This window comes from Leucoraja erinacea, chromosome 9 (genome assembly GCF_028641065.1).
Source record: "Leucoraja erinacea ecotype New England chromosome 9, Leri_hhj_1, whole genome shotgun sequence".
Lineage (NCBI taxonomy): Eukaryota > Metazoa > Chordata > Chondrichthyes > Rajiformes > Rajidae > Leucoraja > Leucoraja erinaceus.
In genome coordinates this window covers 459,099-478,543 of record NC_073385.1, presented here as the reverse complement: position 1 = coordinate 478,543, position 19,445 = coordinate 459,099, and the positions used below count along the sequence as shown (strand labels likewise).

At 41.1% G+C, this 19,445-nt stretch overlaps 1 protein-coding gene across 7 annotated transcripts in view; it reads left to right on the top strand.

Moving 5' to 3' along the window:
* Positions 1-19,445, top strand: part of atxn3 (ataxin 3) — a 113,731-nt gene that overhangs the window by 48,948 nt on the left and 45,338 nt on the right. For 5 of the 7 annotated variants that reach the window (XR_008723968.1, XM_055640058.1, XM_055640054.1 and 2 more), the window contains one exon: positions 11,977-12,050. Coding sequence is in view for 6 of the 7 variants with exons in the window: in XM_055640058.1 (XP_055496033.1) it covers positions 11,977-12,050 (74 nt within the window). In the remaining variant the exon portion in view is untranslated. Of the gene's footprint in view, positions 1-11,976; positions 12,051-13,299; positions 16,351-19,445 lie in introns of those variants that run through there. The other 2 variants (XM_055640057.1, XM_055640056.1) reach the window with 1 other exon arrangement.

Below are 19,445 nucleotides of genomic sequence, written 5' to 3'. Positions count from 1 at the left end.
CTCTCCGCCGCGTGTGTGCCGAGGATTTTTCCCGTCGATGAAAATTGACAGAGATATTAATATTTTTACAATATTTCCCCATTCTCTCTGCTGCCCCTGCTGGAGGGAGGGGGAGCGACTATAAAACCAGGAAGTGGTGTGCCTCAATCAGTCTCTGCAAGTGGTGTGCCTCAATCAGTCTCTGCACTTGGTGTGCCTCAATCAGAGCTTTGAATGACACTGACAAATGTCTACAGCACTGTGAGTACCCTTAATTTGGTTTGAAAATGAAAATATGGTTAGAGGTAAAAAAGCACTGCCTGCAAATGGTTGTTTGGGTTTGGGTTGAAGTAAAAAGGCACTCTATCTCCCCCTCTCCCCCCCCCCCCCCCCCCCCCCCCCCCCCCCCCCCCCCCCCCTCCCCCCCCCCCCCCCCCCCCCCCCCCCCCCCCCCCCTCTCCCCTCCCCCCCCCCTCCCCCCCCCCCCCCTCCTCTCCCTTCCTCTCCCCCCCCCCCTCCCCTCTTCTCTCCCCCCCCCCCCCCTCTTCTCTCCCCCCCCTCTCCTCCCCCCCCCCCCTCTCCTCTACCCCCCCTCTCCTCTCCCCCCCTCTCCTCCTCTCCCCCCCTAGGATTTAGCCAGGATTCACATTCCTTCCTTTGATCATAATGATAACCCATCATTAATGATAACCAAAGTGGCACAATAAATAATCGGCTAACCAAATATACATAAGTGTGCTTTACATTTCCCATCCATCTGTAGCACAAGATGATGATGATGTTTCTTCTCAGAATCCTGTCAAGCATCCCGAGTTTTCATGGGCATAACTTCACAAGTTCTGTCTGAGGAGTCTTCACCTCCCGAGTTTTCGTGGGCACGAATTCCCTCCATCCGTATTCCTGCCCAGTGTTCCATCACCTTCCACAGTTAAACCTAAACCCTAGAAAATCCTAAGAAGCTTGGGACAAAGCAAGTTACCATCATGCACTCAAGCTTTCCCACACATTCGCTATTTCTATTTCACTTGAACCTATCCCTCTTCTATTATCTATCGAACCTATTATATTGTGCTCTATTACTATATCCCTATTCTATTCCCTAATATATTCTTTATTATTCTAGGATTGACACCAATTAGCCTTCTTCATACTCACACGGTGTTATACTGTGTATATCTGATGACGGGTAATCATATAAATTTCAGGTTCAGTCCAGATTCCCCTAAAGGTGTGACTTTAATTTGAAGCAAACCATGATAAATGTTCCAATTTAATCAAATTCAGTCTCAGCCTTCAATTTACTATTTCTAATTCCAATGCCCATCTTATCCTTTTTATTCCACAGCATTGTAGCCAATAATACAATTCCCTTCCAATTCCTGTGGAATTCCCAGCTGTTCGAATTTAAACAATCAATTCCCTTTACTATTAATTTTATCCTAAGTCCAATCAAAAATGCCAAATCCAGGGACAATTTCTTTCCTCCTTGATAATATAAGCCGCTTTACCATCAAGGGTTAAACAATTCAAATCCATCTGGCGAATACACATCGGCTCTGCTATTCACAATACAATTCAAGTTTCCCCCCCGCTACAGTTAACCAGGTCTTTCCTCCAGTATCTCCTCTTATTTATGTGTGCACTCCTCACTATGGTAACTCATTACTATGGTGATTCTCCACTTTGTTGGTTCTTTACTCTATTAGTTCCTACTATGTTGGCTCTGTTCTTTGTCTAGGGGTTCCTACTCTATTGGCTTTGTTCTTTGTCTAGGGGTTCCTATCTCTAAGTAACTCTTCTAGATGACTAGTATTTATCTTCCAAGGGAAACATACATTTTCAGTCTACCTCATCATTTTATACTACCACCTTACGTTTCCTTACCCTTCCTTAATGGTAACTAAATAGTCCAGTCCTATCTTCGACTGTCTCCTATGGGTGAGGCAAAAGAAGAATGATAATTTAACAGTCAATTCTCTAACAATTCTAAGTGTATCCCATAAGCTCTCTTTGAACTAATTTATTTATAACTAAATTTTGGCACAAAGTGAGTATTTTGCCCCGAGTCACAGAGAAATTCCGTTTTATTCAGATTCCAGTTTAAAGAGGAGCCATCCCAACCGTCATTATCAGTTGTCAGTTTTGTTTGGAGATGATTAAAGTGTCCATCATTCTCCTTCCTTTTCTTCCTTCAGTAGCTAGGCGATATTAAAGTTGGGCACTAGGGTAGGTCCTTTCCTTCCTCCTTTCTGATGTTGGTGTCGGTTACTAGGGAGTGGAGATACTGAGGAGCATGTTGCTCTGCCTGCTGGCCTTCCCAAATATATTAAAGGGGCAGGACAGTATCAATTTTCCCTGCTGGTCACCTTTATCTGGGAGCTACATTACCTTTTGCTGTCTTCATCCCGTGCTTAGGGGTCTGTGCATTCTTTTACCTCACTCCCCAGATAGTCTCTTGTTGACATACTGTCCTGCAGGCACAAAATTCAGCAATACATTCATTCAATATCTTCTTTCCCCGCTCCCACTCCTCCTGCACAGTAAGCTTGTTTCTTCTCTCCCTAGTGCCATTTCTATTCCTTAATTGTTATCTCTTTTCACGCTAGCTACTATGTTCCTTTTCTTACTTTCTTTATTGCCCCTTGGATTTTCTTTAATCCAGCTATGTTCTGCCTCCTCACTGGACACTCCTTACTCCAGTGACCTGTTTGGTTGCAGTTTAAACAAGCCCTTGATTTACAATCTTCTTTGCTGTAAGGGGTAATCATAAGGGGGTTTATAATTTTCTTCCATAGCATGTCCAGTTTTTATTATAAGGGTATATCCAATCTGCTCATTCTGGTAAATTACTTGAGGGAGATCTAGAGTAAGGATCATGTCTCCACAATTCCAGGGTGGGTTGGTGAGTCAGGACTGAGAAAATGGGTTAGCTTGAGTGAACGGTGTGTGACTTCTCAGTTCCTGACATCGGGCCATCTCTATCACTGGTTTCTTGGGTCCCAATAGTCTCTTGAATTAAAGGACCTCCCATAATTCCTTGGATTTCAGATGTCTCTATATTCTCTAGGATCTCTAAGTTCTTCATAATCCTGTAAATCCCTTCTTTGACCCCTCTCTTGCATGGAAACATAGAAAATAGGTGCAGGAGTAGGCCATTCGGCCCTTCGAGCCTGCACCGCCATTCAATATGATCATGGCTGATCATCCAACTCAGTATCCCGTACCTGCCGTCTCTCCATACCCTCTGATCCCCTTAGCCACAAGGGCCACATCTAACTCCCTCTTAAATATAGCCAATTAATTGGCCTCGACTACCCTCTGTGGCAGAGAGTTCCAGAGACTCACCACTCTCTGTGTGAAAAAAGTTCTTCTCATCTCGGTTTTAAAGGATTTCCCCTTTATCCTTAAGCTGTGACCCCTTGTCCTGGACTTCCCTAACATCGGGAACAATCTTCCTGCATCTAGCCTGTCCAACCCCTTAAGAATTTTGTAAGTTTCTATAAGATCCCCTCTCAATCTCCTAAATTCTAGAGAGTATAAACCAAGTCTATCCAGTCTTTCTTCATAAGACAGTCCTGACATCCCAGGAATCAGTCTGGTGAACCTTCTCTGCACTCCCTCTATGGCAATAATGTCCTTCCTCAGATTTGGAGACCAAAACTGTACGCAATTCTCCAGGTGTGGTCTCACCAAGACCTTGTACAACTGCAGTAGAACCTCCCTGCTCCTATACTCAAATCCTTTTGCAATGAAAGCTAGCATACCATTCGCTTTCTTCACTGCCTGCTGCACCTGCATGCCTACTTTCAATGACTGGTGTACCATGACACCCAAGTCTCGCTGCATCTCCCCTTTTCCTAGTCGGCCACCATTTAGATCAGATTCAGATTCAGATTCAATTTTAATTGTCATTGTCAGTGTACAGTACAGAGACAACGAAATGCATTTAGCATCTCCCTTGAAGAGCGACATAGCAAACAATTTGAATAAAAAATAAATAATAAGTGTCCGGCAGTCACCGAGTGATTGGCAGTCACCGAGGTACGTTGTTTAGTAGAGTGACAGCCGCCGGAAAGAAGCTGTTCCTCGACCTGCTGGTTCGGCAACGGAGAGACCTGTAGCGCCTCCCGGATGGTAGGAGGGTAAACAGTCCATGGTTGGGGTGAGAGCAGTCCTTGGCGATGCTGAGCGCCCTCCGCAGACAGCGCTTGCTTTGGACAGACTCAATGGAGGGGAGCGTGGAACCGGTGATGCGTTGGACAATTTTCACCACCCTCTGCAGTGCCTTCCGGTCGGAGACAGAGCAGTTGCCATACCATACTGTGATGCAGTTGGTAAGGATGCTCTCGATGGTGCAGCGGTAGAAGTTCACCAGGATCTGAGGAGACAGATGGACCTTCTTCAGTCTCCTCAGGAAGAAGAGACGCTGATGAGCCTTCTTGATCAGAGTAGAGGTATTGTGGGTCCAAGAGAGGTCATCGGAGATGTTGACTCCCAGGAACCTGAAGCTAGAAACACGTTCCACCTCCGTCCCGTTAATGTGGATGGGGGTGTGCGTGCCACCTCTGGACTTCCTGAAGTCTACAATGAGCTCCTTGGTCTTCTTGGAGTTAGGGGCCAGGTTGCTGTCCCTTAATAATAGTCTGCTTTCCTGTTTTTGCCACCAAAATGGATAACCTCACATTTATCCACATTATACTGCATCTGCCAAACATTTGCCCACTCACCCAGCCTATCCAAGTCACCTTGCAGTCTCCTAGCATCCTCCTCACAGCTAACACTGCCCCCCAGCTTAGTGTCATCCGCAAACTTGGAGATATTGCCTTCAATTCCCTCATCCAGATCATTAATTTATATTGTAAATAGCTGGGGTCCCAGCACTGAGCCTTGCGGTACCCCACTAGTCACTGCCTGCCATTGTGAAAAGGACCCGTTTACTCCTACTCTTTGCTTCCTGTTTGCCAGCCAGTTCTCTATCCACATCAATACTGAACCCCCAATGCCGTGTGCTTTAAGTTTGTATACTAATCTCTTATGTGGGACCTTGGCGAAAGCCTTCTGGAAGTCCAGATACACCACATCCACTGGTTCTCCCCTATCCACGCTACTAGTTACATCCTCGAAAAATTCTATAAGATTCGTCAGACATGATTTACCTTTCGTAAATCCATGCTGACTTTGTCCAATGATTTCACCACTTTCCAAATGTGCTGCTATCCCATCTTTAATAACTGACTAGCAGTTTCCCCACTACCGATGTTAGACTAACTGGTCTGTAATTCCCCGTTTTCTCTCTCCCTCCCTTCTTAAAAAGTGGGGTTACGTTTGCTACCCGCCAATCCTGAGGAACTACTCCAGAATCTAAAGAGTTTTGAAAGATTATTACTAATGCATCCACTATTTCTGGAGCTACTTCCTTAAGTACTCTGGGATGCAGCCTATCTGGCCCTGGGGATTTATCGGCCTTTAATCCATTCAATTTACCCAACACCACTTCCCGGCTAACCTGGATTTCACTCAATTCCTCCAACTCCTTTGACCCGCGGTCCCCTGCTATTTCCGGAAAATTATTTATGTCTTCCTTAGTGAAGACGGAACCAAAGTAGTTATTCAATTGGTCCGCCATATCCTTGTTCCCCATGATCAACTCACCTGTTTCTGACTGCAAGGGACCTACATTTGTTTTAACTAATCTCTTTCTTTTCACATATCTATAAAAACGTTTGCAGTCAGTTTTTATGTTCCCTGCCAGTTTTCTATCATAATCTATTTTTCCTTTCCTAATTAAGCCCTTTGTCCTCCTCTGCTGGTCTCTGAATTTCTCCCAGTCCTCCGGTATGCTACTTTTTTCTGGCTAATTTGTACGCATCATCCTTCGCTTTGATACTATCCCTGATTTCCCTTGTTATCCACGGATGTACTACCTTCCCTGATTTATTCTTTTGCCAAACTGGGATGAACAATTTTTGTAGTTCATCCATACAGTCTTTAAATGTCTTCCATTGCATATCCGCCGTCAACCCTTTTAGAATTAATTGCCAGTCAATCTTGGCCAATTCACGTCTCATACCCTCAAAGTTACCTTTCTTTAAGTTCAGAACCATTGTTTCTGAATTAACAATGTCACTCTCCATCCTAATGAAGAACTCAACCATATTATGGTCACTCTTGCCCAAGGAGGCACGTACAACAAGACTACTAACTAACCCTTCCTCATTACTCAATACCCAGTCTAAAATAGCCTGCTCTCTCGTTGGTTCCTCTACATGTTGATTTAGATAACTATCCCGCATACATTCCAAGAAATTCTCTTCCTCAGCACCCCTGACAATTTGATTCACCCAATCAATATGTAGATTGAAGTCACCCATTATAACTGTTTTGCCTTTGTCGCACGCATTTCTAATTTCCTGTTTGATACCATCTCCAACTTCACTACTACTGTTAGGTGGCCTGTACACAACACCCACAAGCGTTTTCTGCCCCTTAGTGTTTCGCAGCTCTACCCATACCGATTCCACATCCTCCAAACTAATGTCCTTCCTTTCCATTGCGTTAATCTCCTCTCTAATCAGCAACGCTACCCCACCTCCTTTTCCTTTCTCTCTATCCCTCCTGAATATTGAATATCCCTGGATGTTCAGCTCCCAGTCTTGGTCACCCTGGAGCCATGTCTCCGTGATCCCAACTATATCATAATCATTAATAGCTATCTGCACATTCAACTCATCCACTTTATTAAGAATGCTCCTTGCATTGAGACACAAAGCCTTCAGGCTTGTTTTTACAAAACTCTTACCCCTTATACAATTATGTTGAAAAGTGGCCCTTTTTTATTTTTGCCCTGGATTTGTCTGCCTGCCACTTTTACTTTTCACCTTGCTACCTATTGCTTCTACCTTTCCTTCGTTGGACAGGCCCTACTCCAATGTCCCATCCCTCTGCAAGTATAACATTGGTTAGGCAGCATTGTGGGTCTTATTCTACCCCTGAGTTTCATTGAAATGGGCTTGAGATTGGGAGTATAGCGGTGATAGTAGTCTGAATAATCTGGGACCCTAATTTCTCCCAATCCCTAATTTGCTGGCACTCTGGGGATCCACGGTTCAGTTAGATTTTGGTAAATCTTCCTTTACTGTGCGTTCACATTCTCTCCTAGTTACAGGATAATTTTCCTGGTTCCCACCTTCCTTCCAATAATATCTCACAGCTCTGGCTATTTGACTGTGTCGGCTCTCAGACCAGTTCCTGTTATTAGTTTAAATTAAATCCGCTATTTTAGTGGGGAAACAATTCAACAAGACGGCACAATTTTGAGGGGCACTTACTCCATTCTGATAGTCTAAATCACCTGATTGATCTATATTATTCTATATATATATATATGCGGTCTAGAAATTCTTCTGCTCCTTCACCTGTCTCTGGTTTTATTTCTAGGACTCAACCATTTCGCCTTTTTGTGAAATGTTTTTGCAAGGGCCGTTAAAACGGCCTCTTCTCTTGCATAGTCATCCAATCCTGCTTTAGCCAATTTTTCATAAGCCTGGTGTCCTAGGGCTACTAGCAATTTGGTATTCTCAGCTGGAGTAATTATCTGTTGTATGGTCTCCCACAAATCCCATGAATCTGCATGGTATACACGCATTGTGGTCCACAAGTACTCTATGAAATCAGCAGGGGACTTCTTCCTATCAGGGATTCTGTTTAGTACAGCCATTCTTTCATGGGGCTTCCACGGCATATGTAACGCGCGGTTTATTCATACACTGCGCTGGCCAAATCTGCTATTCCTGCCCTTACTGGTAACTGCCTATGGGATACCTGTTCAATTCCGAAGCTTTTGGTTACGTCAAGTCTATTTCAGTATCTCGAATCACTATCTCACCCTCCGATAATAATAATAATAATAATAATAATAATAATATATATTATTGTCATTGCACGTCAGTGCAACGGGATTTAGTATGCAGCTTCCAACCGATGTAAAAGAAAAGTAAAATAAATAAATAAGCTGTGTGTTGTGACAATCCGAGGGAGACAGTCCAGGGGGGATGGGGGGCACTCTGTAGGGCCGGTTCAGAACCGCTATAGCTCTGGGAATAAAGCTGTTCCTGAGTCTGGAGGTTCGGGCATAGAAGGCCTTGTAACGTCTGCCGGAGGGAAGTAGTTCGAACAGTCCGTTTCAAGGGTGTGAGCAGTCTTTATGGATGCTGACGGCCTTCCTGAGGCACCGTGTGTGGTAGATATACTCCAAGGCTGGTAGCTGTGTCCCAATGATCCTCTGCGCTCTGTGGACGACGCGCTGAAGAGCTTTCCTCTCCGCCTCCGTGCAGCTGAGATACCACACAGAGATACCATACGTTAATATGCTCTCTGTGGTGCAGCAGTAGAACGTTGTCAGCAGCTGTTGGGGCAGACCAGTCTTTTTTAATGTCCTCAGGAAGAACAGTCATTGCTGTGCCTTCTTAACCAGCGCAGCGGTGTTGGTGGACCATGTAAGGTCCTCTGAAATGTGAGTGCCCAGAAACCTATAGCTGGACACTCTCTCCACACTGTCCCCGTAGATGGAGATTGGGGCGTATTCTCCATTATGGGACCTCCTGAAGTCAATAATCAGCTCCTTGGTCTTGGAGGTGTTTAGTGACAAGTTGTTACGTGCGCACCAGTCCGCCAGGTTCTGCACCTCCGCTCTGTATCCTGATACTGCCCAAATAAATCATTCCTTTCCACCCGAGTGATCTGCCTAGGTTGTGGCTCACAGAAATACTCTGGCGGTTGCACTATATCTATCATACGTTTCTTTTCTTTAAACACTGGAGCTAACCTTTTCGTTCTACTCTGGGTGCCATAAGCCACTGGACGATCTATCAGTGATGGCGTGGATAAGATCGAAGGACCTGGTACCTCAGTATCTGCTGTTGGTAAAACCTGTTCAGATATAGAATCTGCAGGAGTTGTTACAAGTTCTGCGGACCTAAAATATTTATTACAGACACAAGTCATACACGGTGCTAATGCAGCCTGGGAAACACATGAGGAACATGGTGGGAGCTGTGACATGCCGTTGACATTTGTCCACTCTTCTAAATACTCATCCTCTTCCCCCTCGAAGTCAGCACTAATCATCAGATTCTTAATCTTTAATTTTAAAGGGACTACTTTTCTTCCAGGAGATCCACCTTTCCGTTGTACTGAGTGTTTCCCTTTATCTCCACTCCTGTTCCTATCACTAACTGGAGGTCGATCTACTTCACCTTCTTTTAGTTCTAATCCTAGTTTAGCGATCGCTTTTTCCCAACTAGCCATTCTCTTGACCTCCTTATTCGCCTTCCGACCCTCTAAATACTTTTCTCCATAACCCTGTTAATTATTTTGCACCCTCGTTATTACAATGCTGCCAAATGATTAGTTCTATGTATTTTATCCCTTTTACTGTTTCTATTCCCTCCAGCAGCCTTGGCTTATTGTCTAATTTCTTATTTAATGCCTCTGATAAATTTCTTAATTTCTCTGCCTTGTGTGGAAACTCATAACACATTAGTTGTAATGGACTTTTCTCTTCTTCTGTTACATCCCTGTCTACATTATTCCCCATGCTTCTGAACACCTGAAACAGAATTTCTTTCATCCTTCCTTTTATCGCTAAATTTTCCAAGCACGCTCCTAGGTAATGGCTAATGGTTCAAAGCGATCACCGCCTCCAAACTCTTTACTCCTTCGCTCCACCAGTCCTGGTCTCTTATTCAAATTCTTCTCCTATCTCCCATTAGTCCACACTCTAACCCTGGGCCACTCCTCACCCGATGAAGCGCGTTTGGCTCTCGTTAAAGGCAGCTGCAGGCTGCCCAACTACCACCAGTTTTGGGCCCTGGAACTGAGGCTGCAGGTTTCAAGAAGGGAATACACATTGTCTTGCAGTTACTGCATAGTCGTGAATAGGGGATCACAGGCCCCGTCTGACAAGATTGAGGAATATACAATCCCCCTCGCCTGGAAGACTAAGGAATGTACTGGTCGGAGCTCTAGAGTGGTTCCTCTAATTAACATCTCTTTATATGTACATACCTGTAGTCCCGTATTTTGCGTACGTGTCGGTTCTTTGATCGGGGAATGTGGGAGGTGCTAAACAGTGGCATTAACATATAAAAGGCATTGCAATTAAGGGCAGAGAGCTTGACTCTTTGCTAGGTTGTTAACCTGTGTGAAGACTCCTGCTCAATAAACGTACGTTTAAAGCAACCCTGGTGCCTGGTCGATTATTGTCGAAACAACCGATGTGAAAGAAAAACGTGAATCAACATTTGGTGTCAGAAGTGGGATGTCAACCAGCGACTGATCGAGCCGGCGAGTGAATCCACTGGGAGGTACTGCCAAGTGAGTAGATTTAGTTAAATCTCCTCTTGGTCCTTCCTCGTATCCCAGCATGGCAGGGTAATTCGCCGGCTCGATCAGTCGCTGGTTGACGTCCAATCCATTCTATGCATTTTGCACCAAATTGACAGGGTTTTACAGGGTTTGGCAATCCATTCTTTGCTTGCAAATTGTATCTAAGCCCCAGACACTCTGGTGCCTCTTTGCAGCTTGTCCCAGGTCTGCAGAGAGTGATTCCAATTTGACCAAACCTCCCAGCAACCCTGAAACTTAATTCAATTTTGAAGACCCAGCAGCTCCAATTTAGCCGGGATTAACAACTCCATGGCTTCTTATTTGTGATAATGAAAGAATGATTATTCGCTCATCTCTGGAATAATGAATTCCTAAGATTCACGACCCTTTGAGTGAAGTCACTTATTTTTGTCTTGGTTCAAAATAGCTAAGTTTTTCTTTTGAGCCAAAGGCTTTGAGTTGTAAACCAGTAAACCAGGGTTACATTCTTCGAGTGTCCACCATGTCTGTCAAGCTCCTTATGGTCTGTATTTCGATGAGATCTTTACACTACATCCCCAGATCTACTGATTCTCTTGAGGGATAATCTGTTCTTCACTACTTTTGTCTAATGATTATTTGGGACGGGTTCCACACATCGCTTTAATTTCATGTTTCATGTTTCCTGGTGTGGTTTATGACTGTGGCAGACCAATTTCCCTCCTGGGATAAATAAAGTTCTATTGTATCGTATAGTATTATCTTCCTCCATCTGCAAAGCCCAGCGTGGTTTCATTAAAGTTAAAATAATTATACTGATACATCTTTCCCCTTGCACTCCAGCCCATTTGTAATACCGACAACTGCATCATTATATTTTCTAGTTGATCATCCAGGTTTAATGATCAGTGAATTGTGTATAAGAACGCCTGAATCGCTTTGAATACCGTAAATGAAAAATTGTATCAAAATGCACAGCAACATTTAAGAAATTAATTAATCTGCAATGCTTTTACCTTGTTAACTTGTCTATATCTCTTTTGTGCTATTATATACTGACCTTTGTTTTGTTGACAAAATTGGTTTTCTCATCCAAGTCATTAACACAGGTCGTTAATAACAAAACCTCTCGCTTTGACTCCTCACTGGTTGTAACCTGTCAGTCACAATCGCAGAATGGTTAATGTACAGCATTTTAGTAAATCCAACTTTCCATAAAATCTGACATTATAAAATTAAAAATTATCTGGGAATTTATAGTCGACAGATTGCATTCAATGAAAAATATTAATACTTTCATTTCATCAGAGTGGCTTGGATTGATCACATTTGCGCAGACAAAATATTTAAAAACCTTTCTCGAGAAAGAGAAAGCAATATTCTCAGCATCGTGACCACTGCAATTTCTGTGTATAGCCAATATTTGCATGATCATAATATTAAAAAATATATTATTAACTAAATCAAACCATTCAATAAGAATTGAATTGATCAATTCGGAGTTCAATTATTTACAATAACTACTTCATGCATGTTAAAAGATAAGGACATTAATATTTTATCACAATGGTGAAAACTACATTGCACTTGCTATGTGTTTTATTGTACTGTATCTTTTTTTTATTTCCCCAGAAAACAACATTTACTGCCTGAAAATTTGGTTCATCCCGAAAAACAAAGTTGTGCTGCGTTAAAGGCAAATTCAGGTCTGTTTCCCAATATGGTAGTTTTAAACCTTTTGAATAAACATGGCTGCTCTAAAATATGTATTCGTTTCCTTTACATGCTGCCTAACCATAGCTCTGTGTTTTGTGTTGATCATAATCCTGTTTAATAACATCCTGTGCACAAGAATTGGATCCGCTGAACTTCAGGGTTTTTTTGTTTCCTGTTGAGGGTGGGATGATTGTTTAAACAATCTCCATTTCAAAAGATCTTCCATTCTTGTCATTACACTGGCAGTTTATATAAAAGCTGATCACACAGACAGGGACAGATGTGCTTTCCCTTTTTTTTAATGGTAAATGTATGGATTAAAGGGAAAGAAAATTGCCTATGGTGAGGATATTGGGAAAATCCACTTTCTCTTATATACGAAGAGTTTGGAAATATTTAGTTCCCCGGATTATCAGTGCTGTCAAGGTACTTACTTATAATGACACAGAAGGAAGCTATGCTAGTTCCCAACAGGGAATTCCCACTGGTTCCATCTTCCTCCTTGTTTTTCCTGTCCACCTGCTGCAACTTCTCTCCTATATACCCTTCAGTACCCGTGTATTTAATTTTGCTACTAAACTACACAAAGAAGTAATTTACTGTAACAAGTTCTCCCCCAGTACAACTCTGGGCGATGTAGGTTCTTGAAGCTGTATAATGAGATTAATCAATTCATACTCTCCATTGTAAACCGTATTCCCATCAGGAAACCCTGAATAGTTTTGGAATTATATCATGTTATTTTTTGAATGAAAGTTTAGTTTAGTTTCGAGAAACAGCATGACCCACCGTGTAGCAATCCCCAGACACTAGCACCATCCGACACATTAGGAGCAAGTTACTATTTTTACTGAAGCCAATTGACCTACAAACCTGTACGTCTATGAAGTGTGGGAGGAAACCGGAGCACCGTGGGGAAACCCACGCGGTCACGGGGAGAATGTACAAACATCATACAGCCAATAACCATAGTCAGGATCGAACCTGGGTGTTTGGAGCTGTAAGGCAGCAACTCTACCATGCCATGGCTGCGCCACCATGCCATCCTATAGCTAAAGCATCTAAAGGGTTGGTTTCAATCGGTGTTAGTTTTAAGGAGGTGACTGCTAATATTGCCAGTTATTTAACAATAAAGAGCTTTAAAATAACATTATAGCTCATGATTTTATGGGCATCCTTTCTTCAATGAGCTGATACATTTAGAACCAATAAGAGTTATTTTATCTTTCCTATCTATAGCTAACGTGACTGATGGAGAACTGCCTCGAGCAGATGTGTTGAAACCACTAGAAGCTGGTGCCAATAATAATTCAAAAGGGGAAGGAAGTTAATTTGAGAACAAATATACCAGTAACAACTGTACTTCCACTACTGATTTGTGTGAACTGGTCTCCTTTTGTACATCAGCTATGAAGTGAAATAGGCAGATGTGTTGAGAGAGAACAAAGATAATGTTCACTTGATGCAATTGGCATTTGTGGTTGTTTAACAAAATCGTTCGTGGTACAGAACGAGTGTTTGATCTTGAATTGTAGCACCTTACCTGCTGTAAAACCTTCTTCATGCACCACCTAGTAAATTACAGGGAAGTGTTGAAATATTTTGCACCCATATGTAAACTTTGCCGTTTGGCAAACAGTTACTGATTTATTTCATGGTTTAATTGTGCAACTGGGCCTTGGAAGAAGGAAGTTTTGATGTGTTAAGTTCTTTGCTTTTTTAAAAATTAATATTCATGTTTAAGCCTCTTGCCTAATGTACTGTATCTGTGAAAATCAAATTCATGTAAATGTCGGATTAAGGGATACAATATGTGGCAAATGCGTGAGGTTTGAGGGTTTTATTGATACTTGGAGGTTTTTAAGGTTGTTTATGTTTGGGTATTGATCCTGTGCTGGCACTGAAATGCCTTTGAAACTGAAACTCTGAAACTAATTACCTGTATGTTTAATGTGTTGTGCTCAATTATGCAGGTTCTATTTATATCCTTGAATTTCTATTTTTGTCCATTTAATTTTGATGTTCAAGTCTGGGACATAGGTGCAGAGCATGGAAATACATGAAATAAGAAAAACTGTATTTGAATCATTAATCTGATGTCCATTATGACCTGTTTAAAAATTGTAGCTTCAGATTATGTTTTTAATTGTAATTAAGTAAATGCCTCTGTGTAAAATGCCTCTTTATGCATTATTCTGTTCTCCTTTCATTGAAACATTTAATCTCAGTCAAACATGTTATCCATTGAAACGTCATGAAACTTGCATTATTATTAACGTACAAAAATCATGTGTTTGTCTACGTGGGCCAAGATAAAATAGTTTAGCATGTTGCAATTTGTGTCCATCTTTGCAGGTGGGAGTGGTTATTTCTCCGTAGCTTAAATTTATGGCCCTGCAAAATAGTGTTGCTAATTAGGGTCCAAAAATAAGAATATATATTGCTTAATCAGATAAGATTGTATTTAAAAATAAATCAACAAGAAAAAGTTTATGTAAATTGCTGGATTTTCATAAAATCAAGCTATTCATAAATCACAGTTTGGAAATAGAGTTTACTACAAGTCTGATCTACACTCTACTCCAATCTAATACTAAGCTATCGGCAGCCAGAATGAGCAATAAATATTGTTTAGCTTTTGTTGTTTTCATTCCAGGAATAAATCTGGTTAACTTGTAAAGTGGCCTTTTTTTAGTTAAATATAAATTTGAAAAGTGAGAAGTATTTGTATTATTGCTCTATTTTCGTCCAAAGATTTTGACTGGATAGAATAGAGTTTAGTAGGCACTAGTGGTGACCCAGCGCCATGGTGTCAGCAGCACTCCTCTCTTCCTGGACTGAGTAGCTTTGTAAACCAGTTATTCTAACATGGCTGTGGTTGGGGGTCAGGCTGGCTGGGTAGAAGAGTGGAATTGGGAGATTGGGACTGAGCTCATTTATTTAACTAAAAGGTCATGTCATTTTTTTAAGCAGAAGGTGATGATGGACAGGAATGGTAATTGTGTTTTCATCATCACCACTTTGCCTCCCTTTATCATGCAGCATTGCAAAATGTAGGCTCAGTTTTAGAAATCCCATTCTCAACTCGACTGACATCAGTTAACTCTGAGTCCAGGAATGGAACATTGATATTTGTGACATACCAGTGCTTTATGTCATAACAAGCAGGGTAAATGTTTTAGTTTAGTTTGTGTGTGCGTGTGTGTGTGAGAGAAAGAGAGAGCATGGGAATGGCCTTTTTGCCAAGGTATTGGTTCATCTGGATTCTAAGTATTTTCACTACTGGAATGAAAATAAAGTCACTGGAACTTCTTACTATAGCGTATTAGAAATAGATATTTATCCCCCAAAGCCCATGTTGCCATTCATTTTAGATAACAGATGATCGATATTTCAGCTTGTCTAGCTGCTATTAATATTCTTAGCTACTACAATCCTATTGATCTTACTTTTGAAGTTTGACCAAGGCTCAATAACATATTTGAAGAGTTTTACATATTTCCACAGCCCCAGCTCCAATTTTAAGCTAAAAGTTCTCTCTTACTAACCTATCAAGTCTATTTATAATATCTCTTCAATTAAAATATCTTAATTTGAATGCCAGAAATGCTGAAGCGCCCGATTCAATTGTTAGTTTGGGTAAAGTTCACTTTACCTCAATTGGGTCGAGGGTGATTAATTCCTTGCCATACTTGCTAATTATTGCTTTTGGGAGGGAGGCTTGAACAGGAAATAAAAAGCAGAACATTTCAGCTTTCACTGTGTTTTTAACTGTGTTTTCTCAGAACTATTGGCATTATTTGAAACTACTGCGATCTCCATATTATTTCCTTACTGCTTACTTTTTTAAAATGTAATAGTTTTAAATGGGTCCTAGAAACGGTTGCACTGCCTGTATGTTATGTGTGCTGAAGTTTGGACTTTAATTTCTCCATGTTCTAAGAGTTATCTGCAGAATCAAATTTCTATTTGAATGCAGTTTTTTAAAGGTTAAGACCAAAATGGTGATGAGATGAGAATGTCTTCCTGTCTTGTTTTATTTTAGCAAGGAGGCAGATGACATTTTTAAAAAATTGGTTATTTGCATTTTGCAAGGCTTTTTTTTCATCTGCACACTGGAGATAAGATGTGTCGGTCTCTAAAATAGTATTCACATGGCTGTGTATTAAATAAAGCTGCATTTTGGTTTTGAAAGTCTGTGTCTTTTTTGATGTTATGTTGTGAGTTACTGAATGAGTCATTGCACTGACGTAATGAACTGATAAGCATACTTGGCAAAGGTTCAATCTTGTCTTTTAGAGATAGCCTAGTGGTCTTTCAACAGTCTGGAATGTTGTGACAATTTCCAGTGCATCTGCAAACTTAACAGATTTTTGAAAAATATTTTCTTACACCAATAATACTCAAAGAGTTAAATAGCTTTGAAACTGGCCTTTCGGCTCAACTTGTCAACCAAGGTGCGGCCTTCAACTTGTCCCATTTGCTTGCATTCGGCCATATCCCTCTGTTTCTTTTGACCCATCTACGTGTCCAAATGTCTTTTAATTTAAATATATACCTGCTTCTAACACTTCCCCTGGCAGCCCGTTCTATATATCCACCACTTTCTGTGTGAAGAAATTGCCCCTCAGTTCCCCTTTCAATCCCCCCCTATGACCATACACCAAAGCCCTCTAGTTTTAGACTTCCCTATCCTGGGAAAAAGACTGTGACCGTTTCTATGTTGTCATCATTTTACACACCTCTATAAGGTCTCCTTTCAGCCTCTTTCACTCCAGGGGAAAAATGGCCCAACCTATCCAGTCTGTCATAACCCAAGGCCTCCAGTCCTGGCAACCTGGAAACCTCCTGGTGAATCTTTTCTGCTGCCTCCCTGGCTTAATCACATCTTTTTTTTTTAAAGAACACACATTTTTCAGGTTCTAAACCTAATAAAATGCTTGGTGTTGAAGACTGTGTCTAGATTATGTAATATCGCATTGATAATTAATGTTGGCAGCTTTCTAGTTCCATTGATTATGGTTTTATAATTCTAGACAATACTGAAGCTTTAATGTTTCTACGCAAGGCCTACATTTTTTCAACCCCCTTTTTTGGAGTTTATCTTTACGTGCTCAGAGGTGCACATGGAAATCTGAAGTATTAAATTCCATTTTGAAAGTTGTTTTTGAATCTGCTCTCACCAGACTTAAATAAGTATTTTTGCAGATTATAAATTACTGTAATTTTTTTTTGGTTCTTGTAAATGCCACACATTTTGCCATTTTGCCTTTGAAAACAGTTGCTCCTTATCCTGAATGATTTTGAATACTTATCTCAAATCTCCCCCTTCCATTATTCTGCACCAAGGAAAACAATTGCAGCTTCTCCAGACTTACATCGGACAGATACAGGAATAAGCCATGTAGCTTCTCAAGCCTGTATTTCCATTCAATCGTGAATTATCTGTAGCCAGATTTGTGCCTTTCTTCTCATCCCTTGACATCTTTGGTGAAAGAAGTTCATCCGTCTCAGAATTAAAATAACAAATAAGTCAAAGTCAACTCCTTTCATACTTCCTCATGTTTAACATTTTGGAAGTATTTCCAAACATCCATCTTGAAAACCTGCCCAAAACTGTAGCCTCATTTGTCAGTTGTAAACATCATTGTAGGAACCATTCCTGCTTAAGCTAGAAACTGTCAGCATATTATTATTATTTTATCTAGATTTTCTAGCAGTATTATTTTCAACGCTTAGGGAGTGGGCTTTTGATACGTAGATGAACGTTACATATAGCGTAGTCACAGGGAGTGGCTAGATCAGACTGGAGCAGGCACGGGAGAAAGAATACAGTGTTTACCAGATCAGATAGTAAGAACAGAAAGGTACAATTTGTATAAGAATAAAGAAGATCTGGTATGTTCACTTCTTAGTCTGTACAACTACGTCAATAAAGAATCAATTAAACTGAAAAGAACAACTCGAGTATATGTTTATTGTATCTTCAGCGTACGATGACACCTCCCTGCCTGTGTAGTTACGGCAAAGAAAAGTTGGACATTGGAAAAGCTTGAAATTGCCATTACATTCATTAACTCACAATCTGCCCTATCAGTTGCACTTCAAAGCTTTTAAAATGTTATCAAATAGTTGTTTATTCTTCCAAATTCCGGAGAAAACGACTCTAGTTTGTGTATTCTACGCCCTTGGAATCGATGTACATTTCAATTAAATCCATACTGCACCAATTGCAAAGGCAATATCTGCTTCCTAAATGTGCATTGTACAGAAGTGAATGCAATGTTTGAGGTGCAACCATAACTTACCTTTCCTTAAGTAATCCTTTGTGGTCAAGAATGAGTCACTACAACACCCACAGTGACTGATGAGTTTTATGTGGGATCTACAGACTCTGCCGTAGATCCCGTAGGCTGATTTCTTGACTGGTTGGGTGAGTTATCTGAGGTGTCATGCACTACTTTCACATTTACACATATGTGCTCCTAGCACAAAGATACAAGTGGCTATGTGCCTTTTGAACACTTCTCCATTTTGAATGATCACATGCCAAGGAGTCCTATGAGTCAGAGAGGATGTTAGGTTTTTGCATGCATTTTTTTTAAACATTGTTGGAGTATCTTCTCTGTGCTGGAAACCTCTTGCAGTAGAGAGAATGGTGTTTAACAGATTGTGTGTTGGGTGCCCAGAACTGGGAGAGTATGATCAAAGCCTGTTGATAGGGTTATTGCTCCAGAAGATGGTGCTGACATAGGCTGCCAGAAAGTAGAACATTCAGTCAGAAATGCAATATCGCTGGTGATTTCACTTTTCAATATTCACTGTGTGCTCTGAAAAGTCCAGGGTGGCACAGCGGTAGAGTTGCTGCCTTACAGCGTTTACAGTACCAGAGACCCGGGTTCGATCCTGTACGTTCTCCCCGTGACCAGCGTGGGTTTTCTCTGAGAACTTGGTTTCCTCCCACAAAAGACATACAGGTTGTAGGTTGATTAACATGGTGTAAAATGTGAAAAATTATCCACAGTGTGTGTAGGATAGTGTTACTATGCGGGGATCTCTTGTCGGTGTGGACTCGATGGGCCGAAGGGCTTGTTTCCACGCTGTATCTCTAAACTAAACTAAACTAAATTAAAGACCTCCATTCCAATGTTTAACACACACAATAGGCCACAAGCACAAACTTCTGTTTCCATAAAGATTTAGAATAACTTTCTACAACCCAAAAGTTCATATGAGTTATAAATATACATTTGCACCACCAACATTAAATTCTGTTTTGCTGGCATATATCCTGTTGAATAAAATTTATTCAATTATATGCCACAAGACTTTTCTTTTTCTGTTAATATTTGTACTGTTTAATATAAAGCTACAGTCCGCTTATC